Raw genomic sequence first — 21080 nt, forward strand, 5'->3', positions numbered from 1 at the left:
AACGCAGGACAGTACGGTACATCTATTTTCACTTCCTCATGATTTTAGGAAGTTTTTCTCTAGCTTACTTTATTGTAAGCAAACAGTAGAGGACACATATAACATACATAAAGGTGTTAGTTCACTGTGTATGTGATTGGTTAGGTTTCTGGTCAACGGGTGGCTGTTAGTAGTTAAGTGTCGGGGGAGTTAATAGTTATATGCAGATTTTCAACTGTATGTGGGGTTGGTGTTCCTAACCCCCACGTTGTTCAGGGGCAGGTGTAAAATGCGGACTGTGGTGAGGGAGAGGGGAGGGAGGAGGGCCAAACAGGAGAATGGAAGAAAGAGAGAGGGTGAGGGGAAGAAAGGAATGGGGAAAATAGAGAAATGTGGGCTAAGGGAGAGGAGGAGGGTTTAAGTAGGTATAAGAATGGTCTGAAAACAACTGGGGAGAGGCTGTCTGGAGGGTGGTGAGAAATGGGGCCTCCTGTTGGAAAGTAGTAGGGCTAGGGAGCTAAAAACCTCACAAGTTCGAACGCATCTAATAAGCGTCAAAACCATTCTGATCTCCTGTGCGTGCAAGGATATCACTGTTTAATATATATCTGAATCTCCCCAAACAAAATTTCTTTAACTTGTATTTTCTTCTGACTGACAAGGATAATCAGGATTCTGCATTGTGTTTCAAAGTTAATTCGTTAGTCAGTTTATTCACTGGTGTTAAAAAACCTCTTTGAGTTGTAATGACCTGGTTTTAGTTGTAAGCGAGTCTGTAACAGGCTAACTGGTTTACTTAACTAGAGCTGGATCTGTGAGATCATAACCGGCAGGTTCCTCCCCACGCAAGAGTGGACACACATAACTAACCATACACGAAACACTCTAACAAACAGAACCCCTCTAACTAACACTCCTTCTCTCAAGGCGGTAAGTCAGCTGGCCCTTAAACGAGGGAAAGACAGAAACGTAACTTCAGGATAAGAGACCATGCAGGACTTTGGTCCCAAGCCAGTTCCTGCTTACGGCCTCCGTGTCCTCAGGCCAAATGCGTTTATCGGCTGAAGGACGCGCGCACTGCACTGCCTCCCGTTCAGGCCGCTTACCGACGGACGCAGGGGCCACGAACAGTGCCGCAGACGGCTGTGCGGTGTAGCTCTCAGGGCTCTTGGGCAAATCCCTGGGACGGGAACAGCGGTGTCATGTGGTGAGGGTATAGTTACTGTCCTGAGCAACTGCGGAGCCACTTCACAAGTGGTTTTACCACGTTACATTCCTACCACCGAGGCCCGAGAACCCCGGCTTGCTCCCCAGCCTGCCAACCCTCCGTGTATTTTCAGTTCATGTGTAGGCGTTCTAGCAGCTAGAAGCGGTAGCTGTTGTGGTGTCTCTTTAGGGCCTTCATTTCCCTAGTGAGTAACCATGACGAGGATGATGTTTTCTTGTGCCTATTTGCTGTCCCCACCTCTTCTGTGGCAAAGTGTTGTCTCCTTGCTTTGGGCTTAATTTGTTCTTTTCCTTAGCATCTTAAGCTAGAGGCTTAGATTGTTCACTGTAGACTTTCCATTTTTTCTACTATAAACAGTCAGTGCTAGTCATTTCCCTCCAAGCACTGCTTTATCTACAGCTCTAAATGCCGCCGTTTCCATTTTCATTCCGTTAAAAACATTTTTAAATTTCCTCTTTGATTGCTTTGACTCATGGGTTATTTAGAAATGTGTTTAGCCTCCAAATACCTGGGATTTATCAGCTATTTCTGTTACTGATTACTAATTTCATTCTGCTGCATCAGAGAACAGACTGTAGGATTGAGACGAGAGGCGCCTGGGTAGCTCAGTAGGTTAAGTGTTGGACGCTTGATTAGGTCAGGATCTCAGGGTCTTGAGATCCAGCCCTGCGTCAGGGTCCGAGCTGATTGTGGAACCTCCTCCAAGTTCTCTCCCTTTCCTTCTGCCCCCCCCCAGCCTAGCTTGCGCTCTAAACACACACACACACACACACACACACACACACACACACACACACACACACGTTTTGCAGTCCAGAACCCCACCCGTCTTACCGCTCACTTCTGGTGCTTTTAAAGAGAATGGGCGCCCCACTGTGGCTGGGGGAGCACTCTGCAAACGTCAGGCAGGTTCAGCTGGGTGGGCAGAACGGCTCAGGGTTTATAACTTCAGTTGCTGTCTACAGACCCTATCAATCACTGAGAAGGGGGTGATGGAACAGCCAATCATGTCTATTTTTCTACTTATCATTTCATCCTATCAGTTTTTGCATCAGGAATTTTGAAATTTTAAGATTACATGCATACACATGTAGGTTTCCTCGGGTCTTCCTGATGAAATGACTTCTTTATGAAATTTTTAAAAAATTAATTTCAGAGGTAGAGTTCAGTGATTCATCAGTTGCTTATAACACCCAGTGCTCATTGTATCACGTGCCCTCCTTCATGCCCATCACCCAGTTACCCCTTTTCCCCACCGACCTTCCCTCTAGCAACCCTCAGTTTGTTTCCTACTGTTCAGCGTCTCTTATGGTTTGCCTCCCTCTCTATTTTCCTTATTTTTCCTTCCCTTTCCCTATGTTCATCTGTTTTGTTTCTTAAATTCCACATGAGTGAAATCATACGGTATTTGTCTTTCTCTGACTGACTTATTTCACTTAGCGTAATACCTTCTAGTTCCATCCACGTCATTGCAAATGACAAGATCTCATTCTTTTTGATGGCTAATACTCCATTGTGTGTGTGTGTGCGCGCACGCGTGCGCATGTGCCTACCACGTCTTCTTTATCCATTCATCTGTCGATGGACATCCAGGCTCTTTCCATAATTGGGCTGTTGTAGACATGGCTGCTACAAACACTGGGGTGCAGGTGCCCCTTTGAATCACTATGTTTGTTTCCTTTGGATAAATAACCAGTAGTGCAACTGCCGGCTCTCACGGTAGCTCTATTTTTAACTTTTTTTTCAGAGCGGCTGCAGCAGTTTGCATTTCCATCAACAGTGTAAGAGGGCTCCCCTTTCTCTGCATCCTCGCCAACATCTGCTATTTCCTGACTTGTTGATTTTAGCCATTCTGACCGGCATGAGGTGGTATCTCATTGTGGTTTTGACTCGTATTTCCCTGATGCCGAGTGATGTTGAGCATTTTTTCCTGTGTCTGTTGGCCACTCGAATGGTCTTCTTTATTCTGGTAATAGTCCCTCTTGTGAAGTGTTTTATGGTAAGACACTCACTCCAGCTTTGTCATGATTAGTGTTTGTATATTTTTGCATAGTTGTCTTCTTCCATCCTTCTAATTTTAACCTATCCATATATTTAAAGTGCATCACATACTTCTCATATAGTTGGGTCTTGTTTTTTCATCCAGTCCAACAATGTCTGCTTTTTAAAGTTAGACCACTTACGCTTATTCTAATTATCAATATGGTTGGGTTTAAATCTGCCGTCTTGCCTTTTGTTCTCTATTAGTGTCATTTGTTCTTTGCATTTTCTTGTGGCTTCTCTCGGATTATGTAAAAAATTCCATTTTATCTTCACTACAACTAGCTATACTTCCACTTAAAAAATTAGTTCTAGGCATTACCATCTCTATCTTTAATAACTTACTAGTCTGCCTTCTAGTAACATGATACTCGTCATATCATGCGAGACCCTCACAACAGCGGCCACCTTATCACCACTGCTGTCCTATGTTAACTTCTACATGTTATAAGCTCTACTATATGTTCTATTCCTTCACGTAGACCCACTTTCCATCTGATGGCATGCTCGTTTTGCTTGAAGAACTTCCTTTACTTATTTTTTTTTGGAATATTTATTTGTTTTAGAGAGAGAGAGAGAGCATGAGTGGGAGAGGCAGAGGGAGAAAGAATCGCAAGCAGACTCAGCGCCGAGTGCAGAGCCCTACGTGGGGCTCGATCTCATGACCATGAGATCATGACTTGAGCTGAAGCCAACAGCTGGATGTTCAACCAGCTGCACACCCAGGCGCCCCGATTTTTGATAATGAAGGTTTGTCGGCAACAAATTTTATATGAAGTCTTAACTTTGCTTTCACTTTTGAAAGATACTTGGTGGTTATAGAATTTTCGGTTAGGCATTTTTTTATCCCAGCCTTTCAATGATGTCATTTGACTGTCACTTGATTTGTATAGTTTCAATTGAGAAAACTGTGAATTCTTTGTTCTTCTCTATATTCTATGACATAAATTTTTTTTTCTTGAAAAAACTTTTTTTTTTCCTGTTTGCTTTTAAGATTTTCTTTTTTTATCAATAGTTTTCAGGAGTGAATTATGATGTACCTTGATATGGTTTTCTTTGTATTTATCTTGCTTGGAATTTCCTGAACTTCTTAATTATGTGGGCTTGTACTTTTCATTAAATTTAGAAGACTTCTGACCATACGTGTATGTTGGACCACTTGATATTATCCCATAGTTCATTAAAAGTCTGATTCCTTTTTCCCAGCCTTTTTCCTTTTCTCTTTTAAATCCCTCTTTAATTTGGATAGTTTCTTTCCAAACTATTTGCTTAGGTACTATTTCCTCAAGTTTACAAATTTGTTTTCCTTCTTCATTGTCTAATATGCTGTTTATATTCCATCCACGGAACTTCAAGAATTTTTTAAAATTTGGTTCTATTTTGTATCTTTTATTTCTCTTATTATGTTCCTGTTCACTTTTTATCTTTGAACATATATTTTTTTAATTTTTAAAATTTTATTTATGTAATCTCTGCCCCCAATGTGGGGCTCAAACTCATGCCCTCAAGATCAAGAGTTGCGGGCTCTACTGACTGAATCAGCCAGGCACCTCACTTTGAGCATATTTCTATCAGCTCTTTCAAAGTATCTGTTAATTCTGCCATCTCTAAGTTTGTTTCTATTGACTGATCTTTCTCCTGGTTATGGATTCCATTTTTTGGCCTCTGTATCTCTAGTGATTTTTTTTTATTGGATGATGGATATTATAAATTTTAAATGGCCGTGTGTTGAAGTGCATTCTCTTCTTTTAACAGAACACGGTGGGCTTCGTGTGATAAGCTATCGAGTTCTATGTAGTTCAGCCCAATCCTTTCAAAGCTTGTTTTTCAGTTTTATTAGGGTAAGGCTACAGTTGCCTTTGTTCTAAGATGAGTTTACACCCAGATATTCAGTAAGAATCTGCCGCTACGGCTGGTCGGAACTGAGACAGTCCCCACCTCTGAGAGTACTCAGAGTACTCTTTGCCCAGATTTATGGGGTTTTACTCTATGCAGGTGTGGCTTAATACTTCAGCAAAGACTCTATGCTAACCTCCTGGAACTCTTTCTCTGCTCGGCTTCCTCATTCTGACACTAAACTCTTCGCCTTCATTCCAGTTGCCTCAGCCTCTCTGAATGAATCTGTCTCCTCACCTCAGCAGACAGCCATTCTCTGCTTGAGAGTTCCTCCACCGCACCACAGCCTAGGAAGGAAGCTGGGGCATCTCTACAGCTCATCCCATTCATTCGCTTCTCTCAGGGACTGTAGTCCTATACTGAAGATTTTTTTTTTTTTTTAATTACATCTTGTTTAGTTTTCTAGTTGTTTATGGCAGAAAAGTTAAGTCTGGGCCCTTTACTCCATCACCACTCTCTCTATATACATTTATGAGTTTTTTCTCGTTACATTACTAACATGTTTACATCAACACACACGCTTCTACGATGTTATTTTTAATGGCTAAATACTGCTGTACCATATAAATCTAATTTGTGCAATTAATCATTTCCAGAAATTTAAGGGTTTCCAAAGTTTTATTTTTCACAAATAGCACTGCGATGAACATTTGTATACCTCCCTATATACTTAATTTTAATTTCTTTGGGTAACTATTCAAAGAATTTTGGGGTCAAAGGCTTGCATATTTGTAAAGCTTCTGATGTTGATAAAATGTCTCCCAGAAAGATTTACACTCCCATTCACTGTATGTAAACTTGCATTTCCTTTACAACTCTTCAGTGGAAAATCCGCATTAATTAATATTTTGGGGGCAAGTATACTATGTGCTATTGTGCTAAAAGGATGGAAACTGACAGATTAATGAAGATGGTGATGCTGCTGAAGGGAATTGAGTCCTGTCAGGAAGACATATGTAAAGAAACAATGACAGAGCAATGTAATACAGCTATAATACAGGTATGCACTAAATACCAATGGTAAGGGGAGTCTAGAAGGAACAGTCCAGCCTAAGTACCTAAACGGAATCTGAAAGGATGAAGAGTGGGGTCATCAGACACGCCTGGGGAGACACAGAGGGGGGAGCATTCCTGGCAAAGAGAAACGCACATGCAGAGGTGGTAAGGAGAGGAGAAGCATTACCTGTTGAGAAACTATTAAGGAACAGCTAAGGGATTTGTAGAACATAAGCTAGAAATGTTTTCAGGGTCTAAGTCAGTAAGGATTCTGTCTGTCTTGCTAAGGAGTTGGGATTTTATCCTAAAGACAAAAACATAACCAGGTCTCTGTATACAGGATGTAGTGTTTTAGTGGCAGCTTGGCAGACTCACTAGAAGCAGTAAGCCAGGGTAGAAACATCGGTTACTGAGTTATGGCAGCAGGCCAGGCTAAAGGTGATGGAATTTCGAAATAAGGAAATATATGGACCGGACCTGTTAGCTTTTCAGGACACAGAACTGATGGCCTTGAAAAATGACTACACAGTGGAATGAGGCAGATCCAAGTGCCAAAAGCAACTCATGTCTAGCTTGGGAAACTGGGTGAGCTGGTGATACTGTTCATTAAGCCTGGGAATACGGGAAATAGTCCGGGTTTGACCTGACGAACTATCCCTTTATTCCGAACTGGACACTCTACAAGCTGAACGGACTCGCATCATCGTGAGTCAGCAGCGTGAGTCAGCACGCTCTGTCTGTCCAACTGCTAGATTTCAGACTGAAGCCCCCACCCCCAACTTAGACGTCTGATTTATTTTCTTAAGGAGTGAATGAATCCGTGTTCTTTTTATTTTACTATATCTCAAATCCTGTACCCTATAGTTTAGAAACGATTTAATAATCTTAATTAAAAGTAACTGATTATTATAGATTCCCAATTAATTTTCCAAGTTTATATTTCTAATTTTCATCATGAAACTGGAAACTGAAGAGTTTTTTAATTCTATCATGAGGTACCTGGAGATTCCAATGGTTCTAACCTTTGTTTGGATCCACAGTTGAAAGGGGAGAAGGAACTGGCTATATATTTCCTATGCTATTCTCCGTTTTTAGATATTACATAATTTTCTAATGCTAATAAGTGATATTCCAAGATTTTATCAAGAGTATTTATCAAGAACATTCAAGTGCAGTTATTTTAAGAGATGAAACTTGTTTATAAGTAATGACTAGCCCCAGATTACTATATTTTACTTATGTTTAAATCTGAGGAAGAGGGCACCGCTGTCATTCTTCCTCTAGATTTTCCTGTTATGCCCTAGCACCCTCTCACAGTGCTACTGACATAAAAAAGGTGTATACCAGAAAAGAGATTCATAATAGCCCCCAAAGCCCAGCTATCTTTCAGTGAGTGAACACATAAACTATTACACATCTACACCGTGGAACACTACTCAACAATACATACTACGGATATGCACCTCTGACGACCCGCGGGGCGATCACACGAAGTAAAAGAAGTCATCTCAAAAAGACACATACCGTATCATCATGTAACACCCATGGATAGTTGTGTCATTTGATTGTGGGGACCATCCCGTGACTCTGTGCATGATAAAACTGCACAGAGCTCTAGACACACACATTAACACACTAAAAAAACTTTATAAATGAGTCAAATGCTTTCTGAACTGTTAACTTCCCTCTTTCTTAAAAAGGAAAGACAAATCCTTTACCTGTGTTGCAGTTTGATCGGGCTTCTTTCGTCAGGTCAATCACAGATTCAAATTTCTTCTTCTCTACAGCCTGAAAAGTTGTTAAAAAAACGAAGATTTTGCCTCAATAGCAGAAAATGTTTTTAAAAAAGAAAACACAGATTCTAAATTACCATTTAGAAGCTGGAGACTGAACATTCTGTAAGTCCTTATGGCTTAATTTAATTCTATTAGGAGAGAGAAGCTCACGAAATACTATCTGGTTTCTGAGAACATGACTGAGCAAAGTCTGAGTTAGTTTGGTAAGTAAGTAGGCTTGTGAAATGCTTTTGTCACTAACTGTTTGTTTTCATGTTTAAGCTAGACCGGAACCTGGTATGCTAACTAGTCAGGCATTAATTCACAGAGAGTGAATCTCCCAAAGAATGAATGACAAAACGCAGTCATCCCCCCCCTCCCCCCGGGAAGTGACACTAAAGTTCACAGAACTAACATCCTCCAGAGACGACATTTATTACCTACCGTAACTTCTGTTTCAGCACCAGGTGAATTATTAGAATTGTTAGAATTTCCTGATGTAGTTTTTCCAGTATCTGAAACAAAATTATTAAAATAGCAACATTTGGCAAATTTATTAAACTATTAAATATTTATGAGCTTTGTAATATACGAATGCTGAAACACAATGAGGACGCTCATTAACCATTTATTACATAATCACAAAAAAATAATTCAATTGACATTACCTATTCCAAAGACCAAGGAACCAATTCAAACAAAAAAAAAATCTAATTTGGGTTCAAAAGATTTTGTCCTCCTGTAGCTTTACAACTATATTAGTAATTCTTTTTTGAAAATCCATTTACAAATTGATAAGGCATTTGAGGAAACAGACTTGGAAAGGTACACATTCTTTATTCGCAGTATCTCTAACCCAGACTCTGGAGATGGCTGCGGAGCATTCTATCTAGAACCAGGAGAAAACCTGAGATAAATGCTTAATATCCCTTGTAAATATCTGATCCACAGTCTTACAGTCCGAGCCCTGGGGGCAATTGAGTGGCTATGTAAGTGGAGGCAAAGCTTTCTGAAACCAAGATGCGAATACTCTAAAATAGCAAAACATGAAAAGGCAATGGGGAATTTTGAAAGAGAACTTATAGGCCAACAAGATAGCCATTTTAAGAGAGAGGAACTTTATTAGAAATCTGAGGGTAAAGATTTTTACACAAGTATAATAAGACAGAAACTCTGAAGAGGAACAAAGTATTCTCAAAAAACAGAAAGTTAAAAAAATCAAAGATGCTAAAAAATGGCCAAACTTTAAATCTTAAGATAAAACAAAAAGACAGACAAAAACCAAATCACTACCACCAACACAGGCCACAGCAAACACAGAAAAATAATGAAATATATGAAAAGTTAAGTAGTTTTGTAACTTACAAATCCATTAAACACACTAAACAAACAAAAGGCCACAAACTGATAAACACGAGGTTAAAAAGAAACCACAATTATATTAAGGACTCATTTATTTATTCAGATAATATTAATCATGGATATAAATTAAAACATTTTTGAAAGCAGAATTAAAATTTTTATTTTATTGAAAGATAATATTCAATTCTCTATTTTAAACAAATACTGATGTGAAGCTTTCTAATTTCATAAATTATATTTTAATCAACTTAAGATACCTGTTGGATTTGATGTGATTGGAGTTGTCAAATTAGGACTTTCCACAGAAATCAACATAACATCATCGTTACTAAAATGATAAAGAAAATTAAAAACAAAAATAAACTAAACATGCATTATCAGGCTGAAACATGTAGTCAATGGTTAGAATTCTCCTGACTTAACATTTCCTAACTGACACGTTTTACTCTAACAGTTGTGGTGGGGAACTGGAGATAAAACCAAATAACCCAAGAAATCCCGTGTGTCACCAGTTACATGACCAAAAGTGTCCAATAATGGATCCTTAAAACTTACTAGAGACCCATTTACAATGAATCCAAATATATGCCCTAAAAGCATACAATACACATAAATGTACAAAATATACAAGTCACTCTAGTACATATACTTGCCTTGATGAAAATGAAAAGTATAACTGAAAAAAACCCAGTAAGACACTTCGGCTCTTACAGATAGAGGACTGTGACAAATAAGGCTATTAAAAAATTAGTCCTGCCATGATTCTATGTTTAAATTGATTATATCACTAGAGTAGAAATTTGACCACACATTTACTAAACTAAGAAAGATGGTAAATGACGCTCATTATGGTTATTGCTTCCATTTGACCCTGACTCCACTTTTATGAGTTTGATATTTAAATCAGAGTCTTGGGGCGCCTGGGTGGCACAGCGGTTAAGGGTCTGCCTTTGGCTCAGGGCGTGATCCCGGCGTTATGGGATCGAGCCCCACATCAGGCTCCTCTGCTACGAGCCTGCTTCTTCCTCTCCCACTCCCCCTGCTTGTGTTCCCTCTCTCGCTGGCTGTCTCTATCTCTGTCAAATAAATAAAATAAATAAAAAATCTTTAAAAAATAAATAAATCAGAGTCTTTAAGATCTTGACACAAATTTCATTGAGCCCATAAAATTGCTAGATGAATTTTCTATGCACAGTTATACCCCTTTCTTATAGATGTTTTTAATTTTTAGCTTTTGTATTTAGGTCTATGATTCATTTTAAATTATTTTTGTGTATAGTGTGAGTTAAGAGGGGAGGTTCACTTTTCCCCTCTGGCTATTCCTGCAACAGTTGTTGACTATTTTTTCTCCAATAAATTACCTTGGCCTCTTTGTTGAAGACCAATGGATGATATAAAATAGTCTCTAAGCTGGCCACCAATTTATAGGCCTATCCTAAGACAACACCATTGTCTCAATTACTATAACTTTATAGAAGGGTTACATTTAGGTAGTGTATGTCTTCCATCTTTGTTCTTCTAACACTGCTTTCATCTTCTAGGTCTTTTGCATTTCACACAAGTTTTCAATCAGCTTGTTACTTTCTATAAAAAAAAAAAGGCTGCCAGGATTTTGATTGAGATTGCATTAAATATACAGAATGATTTGGGTGAAGTGACATTAATAATGAACTTTCCCATATACTTACTGTCCCTAACCAACCTCCCCAGCCACATGTCCCCACCAAAATCCTCTAGCACAGTGGTATGTGCGTTCCAAAGGGTAAACCTACACTGACACCTCATTACCATGATCAAAGCCCACAGTCTACGATGGAGTTCACCCTTAGTGGTGTACATTCCACACACTTTGACAAATATATAATGATACGTATCCATCGTTATAGTATCATGCAGAATAGTTTCACTGCCCTAAAAATCCCTGTGCTCTGCCTATTCATCCCTCCTCATTGGCCCCTGTCAGTATTTGATCTTTTTACCGTCTCCATTATTTCACCTTTTCTGGGGTGTCGTGTAGTTGGAATCATACAGTTTATAGCCTTCTCAGACTAACTTCTTTCATTTAGTAATATGCATTTAAGTTTCCTCTGTGTCTTCTCATAGCTTGAAAGCTCCTTTCTTTTATAGTACTGAATAATATTCCATTGTCTGAATGTAATGATTTATTTATCCATTCACCTACTGAAGGACATCCTGGTTGTACCCACATTTTGGCAATTATAAATAAAATTACATTGTATATGATTCTATTTTCTCTTCTTTCTTACCTATCAATTATATTTCTTTTTTAGGTGGTTCCCTTAAAGTCTACAATATAAATTTACAACTAATCCAAGTCAACTTTCAAATGATACTATCATGCTTCACAAATAGTGGAAGTACCTTACAATAACAAAATATTCCTAATTTCTCCTACCTGTTCCTTATATCATTGCTGTTAATCATTTCATTTAAACACACACACACAAATACACTGTTGCTATTATTTTGGACAAACTCTTGTCAAATCAATTAATAAGAGAAATAAATTTCTATTTTCACTCATTCCTTCTCCAAAGATCTTCTTGTCTTTATGTAGATCTGATTTTCTGGCTCATTTTCCTTCTTTGTGAAGAATTTTTACCACTTCTCGGAAGGCGGGTCTACAGGCAACAAATACCTTAAATTTTTGTTTGTTTGAGAAAGTCTGTATTTCTTCTTCACTTTTGAAGGACAATGTCACAGACAGTAAAGAATTTTAAGTGTGTGGTTTTGTTCTCTCAATACTTTAAAATATTTCACTCCACCCTCTTCTTGCTTGCATAGTTTCTAAGGAGAAGCTGGATGTAATTCTCATCTTTACTCCATGGGTAATGTGTTTTTTCCTCTGGCTTCTTTCAAGATTTTATCTTTGATTTTCTGAATTTTAAAGATCATATGCCAAAATGTCGTTTTGTGGTTATCTATCCTGCTTAGTGTTCTCTGAGCTTGGTATTTAACATTAATTCGGGGGAAATTCTTAGTCATTATGGCTTCAAACACTGTTTTTGTTCCTTTCTTTCTGCAAGCCCCCCCCCGCCCCACCCTTCTGGTGTTTCCATTATGCTTATGCTATTCCCTTTGTAGTCTGTCCCACGTTCTTGGATATTTTTGTTGTTGTCTTTTCTTCTCTTTACTTTTCTGTTTTGAAGTTTCTATCATCAGACTCTCAAGCTCAGTGATACCTTCCTCAGAGGTATCTATTCTAATAAGTCCACCAAAGGCATTCTTCATTGTTACTGTTTTGATCTCAAGCATTTCCATTTCTCTGCTGACTTATCCACCTGTTTTTGCTTTTTTTTTTTTTTTTACTTTTTTTCATTGAAGCCCTTAGCAAATAATTTTTCAAAATTCCTCGTCTGATAAGTTGAACATTTCTGTCCTATCTGACTCAGCTTCTGATGCTCAGTCAGTCTCTTTAAATCATGGTTCTTACCTTTTAGTACGTCTTGTGATTTTTTGTTGAATGGTGGACATGATGTAGTGGGTAAAAGGACCTATGATAAACAGGCCTGTCGTAATGCAGGGTTCCACTAGTCCTATGATTAGCTACTAGTCTTTTAAGTCAGCCTGTGCCCTGGAGTGTGAACTTCACTAGGGCTTCCCAGTCACCCACCCCCTTCAGGGGGACAGATGGCTGGGTTCGCTAGCCTTGGGTACTCACTTCCTCCATATGGAAAGCTAGAGGGAGCAGGCGTTGGGATTTCATTCCCCCAGGCAGGTTAAGTTCTAGTAATGGTTTCTCCCTAGGACAGGCCTTGTGAAGAACAGAGTGGTCTGGTATATTTCAAAAGGTTCCTTTTGCCAACTGGCTGCCTGCTGCAAGCATGAAGGGATTTTCCTCCAATATTCACTGTCAGGAACTGGTAGAGCTCCTGGAGGTAAAATACAAAATTACGGGCCTCTCCCCGGAGTTTTTAACTCTTGATTTGTCTATTCTGAGCCTCCAGCAGTTACCATTTATGTTTTCCTAAACTGGCACTGGTTCCCAAGGAAGCTTCTGCTTCTGGGTTTCTGCTCCACTTCCCGAACGCTGTGATTACCATTTCTGCCTGTTTGTCTCTCCAATTTGGGGGGGGGCAGTATTTTGCTCTGTGACCTTACTTCTCTAATGGATCTAAGAAGAGGTGTTGATTTTTCAGTTTGTTGAGCTTTTTACTGGTTAGAATGGAGAGATGACTCCTTACATGCTGGACCACAAACTGAAATCTTCTTGGTAGTTCTGAAGTTAGGTCTTACAAATATTTTGGCAACGTTATCCCTTTGTGTATCATGTTCTTTGACATTATTGTAAATAATACTGATTTTAGATTTGAAATTCCAACTGTTTGTTGACTGTATACAGAACACTATAAACAGTATGATTTATATTATATACACAACACATAATATAGAGGAACAGTATGATATATACACACACATATACCCTATAGAGAAGCACAGAAAAATATTTTTTATTACCCACATATTTATAATATCCAGTACTCTTCATCTCGTTTGCTTTGCAGAGATCCAAACTTCCATCTGGCTTTATTTTCCTTCTGCCTGTAAAACTTCCTTTAACATTTCTTACAGTGCAGGTCCACTGCTGATGTGTTTTCCATGCCCCCCCCAACTTTTTTTTTAAGTGTGAAAATGTCTGTTTTCCCCTAATATCTGAAAGATATTTTCACAGAGTATAGAAATTTTAATGGATAGTTTTTCTTTCAACGATCTAGAGATGTCTCTGCATTTCAAAACTTTAGAGATGTCTTTTAGCTTGCATAGTGCATAGCAAGAAGTCTCCTGATCTGTTTTGTTGTTGTTGTTCCTTTCTATGTAATGAGTCTTTTCTCTCTGGAGAAATCTCTTTTGAGATTTTCTTGTCACTACTGACTTTCAACAATCTGATTATGATGTGGTTTTCCTTTATGCTTCTCAACTTTTTTTTTTTTTAAACATTTATGCGTTTTGAATTTTCACCAAATTTGGAAAAATTTAAATGTTACACCTTTCCTCCCTCCCCCCATCACAGTCTAGTGAAACTCAATGATATATATATTAGACTGCTTGACTCTGTTCCAAAGGTCTCTGATGCTCTGTTCATCTTCTTTGTTAGTCTTTTTTCTCCCCATACCTTTGTCTGAACAGTTTCTATTGCTATTCCTCTGTCTTTTAAAAAATCAATAATTACCTACTTTGTTGTTAATCCTAATCATTGTACTCTTCACACTTCAGTTATTGTCTTTTTCCTTTCTAGAAGTTCAACTTGGGTTTGTTTGTTTTTTTTAACATCTGCCATTTTCACATTTTTCTTCATATTGTTGGGACATGAACACTAAATGATAATAGCTGTTTTATGTTTTTGTTGTCCATCAAACATATTGTTTCTAGGCCTGTTTCTAGCATTTCAGTTTTCTCCTTGCTATGAATTATATATTTTGCTACTTTGCATGTCTGGTAATTTATGATTAGATGTCAGACATTGTAAAATTTACACTGTTGAATGATGGATGTTTCATTCTTTCAAAGAGTGCTGGACTACGGGCGCCTGGGTGGCTTAGTTGGTTAGGTGTCTGCCTTTGGCTCAGGTCATGATCTCAGGGTCCTGGGATCGAGCCCTGAGCTGGGCTCCCTGCTCAGCAGGGAACCTGCTTTTCCCTCTCCCTCTGCCTATTGCCCCCCTGCTTGTGCTCTGTCAAATAAATAAAATCTTAAAAAGGAAAGAAAGAGAGTGGCGGACCATTCTGGCATATACTTAAACTACTCAGGATTACTTGCATCCTTTGTGTCCGCTTAGCTTTCTGGGAATAGGCCCACTGCAGTTTTTAGTCTCGGACTAAGCCAGCCTCACTACAGCTACACCCACCTAAGGACCCACCTGTTGTTCCATATTATCAGTTTCTTCATTATAGCCAGTGGGAAAGCAAAATGTTCCCAGCACTGGACAATATCTAAAAAATGTCTGGTCTTCTTTTCAATGGTTCTTTCCCAAGCCTCTTGTTGTTTCATCCCTTTTTATGCATAGATCTGCATTCAGCCAATGATTCAAGAGGTTCCCTGCGCAGATCATCAGAGGTCTATCTTTACACAGCTTGCTTTCTTCATTGTTCTGCCTCACAAATTCCAGCCAACTCAAACTCCCCAATCTCTGATCTAAATGTAGCAAGACCTCTAGAGGCTGTGTGGGCTCCTCCTGCCCCTGCCCTTTACCTGCAAAATGCCTCTAGGCAGTAAGCTGGAACAATGGTAGGGTGCATTTCACCTGTTTCCCTTCTCCCAGGGAGGGAGTCTCGTGCTCCCTGTTGAACAATGTCTGCACACAATTCTTTTTTTAGTTTGGTTTTCTGCTTGTTGACAACAAAAGAACAATTCCTGTAGCAATTAATACTTCACGGGCAGAAGCAGACATTTCCTACACATTTTAGTTTTGTGAAATCAACTGGTTTTCATGCACATTTTAGAACAGATTTATTCTAAAAAAAAAAATTCAATAATTTTTTTCCAAATTTATCAAGAGATTCTAATACACATTATTTCTGAGTTCAGTAAACAAAAACAAATGTTCAGATCTAAATTTTATCAAGAATACTTAATTCCATTCTTTTTTGGTCTTTAACAAAACTTAGAAAGTTTATTTTGTATGTATTTTTTTCTACTAGTAATAGTCATCATAGATTGATAACTATATTTATTTTGTTGCTTAACTGTAAGCAATTCTTTTCAGATGTTCATTATACTAGAGTCAAAATCTCTTATCAATCTCAAAATTCTTCATTTAACATTTCTAAAATATTTCTAATTTAAAAAAAAGTTTATGTATTTAAGTAATCTCTACCCTCAAGGTGGGGATCGAACTCATGACTCCAAGATCAAGAGTCACATGCTCCTCTGACTGAGCCAACAAGGCGTCCAACTAGGCGTCCCGATATTTCTAATATTTTAAGTATTTCTCCTTGCTGCTATAGTACATCAAATATAGCATTATTTAGGAGTTTAAAAAACCGCAGAAAGACTTTAAAAAGCAGAGTGGAATTTTTGGCTTTCTCATTGGGCTGAGGTGGTAAAGATTACAATTTGGAACCCACCAAGGCGGAGGGACCGTAGTGAACACTCCAAGCTTTCAGCTGGGAGTCCACAGAGGTCTATGTCTTAAGAGCCACAGTGAACTAACTAGAATAGAAGGATCCTTACCACATTAACAGGCCTCAATTTATACCATTCCCTGAGTAGATGAGGTGACCAGGTCCTACGCAGCCGGAGAGAATGAACCTTGTGTACAGCAGGATGACAGTATTCCAGAGCCTCACCAATTTTTCAGAAATTATCAAGCAGGCTAAAAGACAGAACCAAATAACCAGAAACTGACAGAAAAACAACCGGAACAGTTACGTAGATGATCCAGATGCTGGGGTTATAAAACAAGGACATTAAAAGAACTATGATTAATATTTTTAAGAATATTGAGGAAAGATGGATATAGTTAAAACCAGATGGAACATTCATCAGGAAAGTAGAAACTGAAAAAAAGACTACAATGAAATTAAGAAGTCAATTCATAGAAAGGCACTATTACAAAAGGGGAAAGACTTGGAGTGGAAAAAGGTATTTATAGTAAACATATCTGATAAAACAACTTACAACAGGCAACTCAAAGGGAAAACATGCAAAAATCTTAGAGAAACTTCATAAGAGGCATCAGAATGGCTAACTAACATAAAAATGTGCTTAACTTCATTATTAGAAGGAAATACAAATTAACACCAATACCTGATGCTATAAACATACCAGTGTGGCTAAAGCACAAAAGGCAGGTATTACCAAGTGATGGCAAGGATATGTTAGAATGAAAACCTCATTATACTTCCCCCCAATGGGAATGTAGCTTTGGTATGACCTCCTTGGTAAAGTGTTTGGTAATATCTATTAAGCCTGAAAATACATCTACTCTATGACCTACCAATTCCATTTCCAGGCAAATGTCCAACAGAAATGTATGTACATTCACCAAAAGACACACAAAGGAATGTTCATAGCAGCACTACTCATAATTTGCCCAGTCTGCAAACAACCCAGATGCCCATCAACGTTGTGAAGAAGTAAACTGAGGTATGTTCGTGTGATGAGCACTATTGCTCCGAGGATGAATAACCTAGAGCTGCTAAGCAACAGCACAGATGACCCTCACAGCACAAAATGCTGGGCCGAAGAGACGAGACACCAGAGCTCGTTGAGTAGGACTCCGTTTATACAAATGTGAAAACCAAACAGAAGCAACTTGCGGTGTTAAAAGTTCAGATAGTGGTTACTTAGGTTGGTGTGGTAGGGGTGGGACTGATTAGTGACTAGGGGTGAGGCATGAGGCAGACTGGATGCCGCTGCTTTGATCTGGGAGATATTTACAAAACGTGTTTACTTTGTCAAAATTTGCCAAGCAATACACTTTCTGTCTGTGCATTTCTCAGTGGGCATTATGTCAATTAACTTTATTTAAAAATTATATATAAAAATTATATATATACGGGGTGTGTTTGTGTATGTAAAGTTGTTCATACTTACCCCAAGAAATTAATCTATCTGCAAACTAAAGAGAAATTCTGTGAGCATTTAATGATACATTATTTTTATAAAATTGTTCCACTGATTGCTACCAATGATGGCTTTTTTTTTTAAGATTTATTTATTAATTTTAGAGACAGTGAGCAAGCAGGGGATGGGGGACAAAAGGAGAGGGAGAGAGAGAATCTCAGGCAGACTCCCTGCTAAGCTTGGAGCCCAATGGGGGGCTAGATCCCACGATCCTGAGATCATGACCTGAGCCAAAATCAAGTCAGATGCTTAACTGACTGAGCCACCCAGGTGCCCCAATGGTGGCTGTGTTTTAAATGAACCGTATCTGGGAGGAAAACTGGAGACACTGATGACCTTCATGTCCATCTGGATATACCTAACTTATGTTCTTACCTTAGAGAAAAATTTGTGTCTAAAATTAGTAATTACAATTCTCCAGATAATGTTAAAATATAGTAATTTAAGGTCATGGGTACTGGAGACAAACTTGCCTGGGTCTGAATCCACTGGTGGCTTTAATGGCTTGGCCACTTACTAGCTGAGTGTTTTAGGGGCAAGAAACTCTGCCTTGGTTTCTTCATCTATAAAAGAGGGAGAAGTTTCATAAGATTAAATTAATGTTAATGAAGAATGAGTAGGAAGGAGCACCGGCAACACTGTGGAAATTTCTTAAAGTATTGTGGCTGGTAACTGCTCTTCCCCCTTTGATCTCTACAAATAGTTCTTCACATGAAGCTCAATGCCAGACTTATGTTTTAGACATAATTAATGTATCATTCAATCAACATTGGTGAAATAGTCTGTTCCTGGGTGACTTACACCTTGATGCTTCCTTTTCATCTTTGGAAATGAATGCACATAAAGGCATTTTCTTCCTGTTTAAGCAAGTTCCTTTTCTTGAAACATGTGTTGTGGTCCATAAGGCTTCTCTTGTATAAGCCTCTTCAGCTCAGCAGTTACTGCCTTTCCTTTTTCCTACACATTCTCAAAAGAAAAATGTTTGAACTTCTAAATCCAACCATTACTACAGACACAAAGTTGTGGCACTAATTCTTTTGATGCTTGGGGTTAACAGAAAAAAACACTTATAAAACCTCCTAGCTTTCTCTAGAGCTGTAATAGTAGTGGGAACAACATGTTTTTGCTCTCTTTTTAAAAGTTCCTTTATTTTCTTAAATATTTTTTGAAAAATTTTAAATAAACTATATGTATAAAGAAGTATATACGCTGCTACCTAGAACAGCTACGATGGAGCCCCCTACACTTGAACAATTTGAGAAGTTATTATTTTAAAAAATTTTAAGAAATTTAACTTTATGTATTTGCGTGACATATATCTGTTTGAAGACACCAGAAAGCGGTGGTAGAAGCTAGGACTTAAGGAACTAAGCTCCCAGAGAGAAAGAGGGTATACAGAAGTGGGCTAGACAGTTGCCACTGGTGCTCCTCTCACGGCATCTGTCAACTAAACATTCAGGAATACTGAAAAGCCAAACAGGAGGTGGCTAATATCATGGTGGACAGTACTGGGGAGATAAAAATTGGAATATACACCCAGCAACAGAGGGGGAACCATAGGAAACACCTGTCTTTCTGGAGGAAGTCTTAGAGGGCTCTGCCATAGGATGGAGTAAAAATCAGAACAGACCAAGTCTGATAAAGGCTGCAAATAAGCCTCCGTTCTGCTCAATTCCTGATTAAAGTATGTAATTTAATGTAATGGCTTAAAAAATAAACATTTATTATCTCAGTTTCTGTGGGTACTACAGTATGGAGCAGTACAGTTGGGGGTTTTGGCTCACGATCTGTCATGAGGCTACAGTCAGGATGACGGCAGGAGCTGCAGTCATCTGAAGGCTCAACGACGGCTGAAGGTCCTGCTTCCAAAATGGTTTACTCACATGGCTGTTGGCAGGGTGCCTCACCATGTGGGATTCTGCACAGGCTGCTTGATGTCCTCTAGTAAACTGTGCTTGTTGCCATGTTAATATGGCAGTAAACTTGCCCTAGAGCAAGCAATCCAAGAGAAAGAAAGGAAGCTATGATGCTTTTTATGATCTAGTTACATATTGCCACTTTTGCCACATTCTATTTGCTGTCACTAAGTATAGCCCAACACAAAAATCAAACTCCACTTTTTTAAAGGAAGAGTATATCAAAGAATGTGTGCCTATATTTAAAAACCATCAATAGAGCCTATGTCCCTCTCTCTGCAGCCTGCCAGAGTACAGGGTGAATCTACTCTGATGGAAGATAACATCATTTAGAATCTCTACAGTTTTCAATACACAGTGTCCAAGATTCAAACAAATAATTAGCAGTTATAATAAGAAACAGGACAAAGATTAAAGAATAGCAAATATAAACAGAACTCAAAGTGACCTGGATACAAGGGTCACAAGAAATGGATCAGAAAATAACAGTGATTAAAATGTTCAACACATGGACAACAAGACGAAGGATTTCACCAGAGAATCTCTATCTGTAGAAAAGAATACAACAGTGGCGTGCCTGGGTGGCTCAGTCAACTAAGAGTCCGTCCGACTCCTGATTTCAGCTCAGGTCATGATCTCAGGGTTGTGAGATCGAGATCGGTGTCAGGCTCGGCGCTGGGTGTGGAGCCTGCCTAAGATTCCCTCATCCCTTCTCCCTTTGTCCCTCCCCCCCTGCTCATGCGTGCACACGCCCTTTCTCTCTAAAAAAAGAAAAAGAATAAAATGGAAAGGGGTAACTGAAAATTAAGCAAACTGAAATTAACAATTCCATACATGGGTTTAACAGCCACTTGGATCCAGCTGAAGAGAGGATTCATCAACTGGAAAACAGGTTTGTAGAAAACATCCAGACTGAAGGATGGTGTGTAAGGAAGCATGTAATAGGAACACTGAAGGGGAGAAGAGAAGGAATGGTGCTGAAGGAAAATCTGAAGAGATAACGGCTAAGAATTTTCCAAAGATAATGGAAGACATAAAACCAGATTCATGAACAACTGTGAGCCTCAATCAAGATAACTTAAAAAACAAACACTAAACCCAAGCCCCCACGACTAGCATCATATAGTATATTAATGAAAACCGAAGTAAAGTAGAAGTTCTTAAGAGCAGAAATACAGACATTACCTTCAAAGAAGCCACAATAAGACTGAAGCTAACTTTTCAACAGAAATTACAGAAATCAGGGGCGCCTGGGTGGCACAGCGGTTAAGCGTCTGCCTTCGGCTCAGGGCGTGATCCCGG

General features: G+C 38.8%; 1 protein-coding gene across 4 annotated transcripts in view; it reads right to left on the reverse strand.

Moving 5' to 3' along the window:
• ATF7IP2 (activating transcription factor 7 interacting protein 2) overlaps positions 1–21080 on the reverse strand; it is a 65527-nt gene that overhangs the window by 13484 nt on the left and 30963 nt on the right. For all 4 annotated transcript variants that reach the window (XM_019803180.2, XM_019803179.2, XM_034670378.1 and 1 more), the window contains exons 7-9: positions 9534–9604; positions 8359–8429; positions 7858–7927 (exon numbers count right to left, since the gene is read on the reverse strand). In XM_019803180.2, coding sequence (XP_019658739.1) covers positions 7858–7927; positions 8359–8429; positions 9534–9604 — 212 coding nt within the window. The remainder of the gene's footprint in view (positions 1–7857; positions 7928–8358; positions 8430–9533; positions 9605–21080) is intronic.

This window comes from Ailuropoda melanoleuca, chromosome 10 (assembly GCF_002007445.2).
Source record: "Ailuropoda melanoleuca isolate Jingjing chromosome 10, ASM200744v2, whole genome shotgun sequence".
Lineage (NCBI taxonomy): Eukaryota > Metazoa > Chordata > Mammalia > Carnivora > Ursidae > Ailuropoda > Ailuropoda melanoleuca.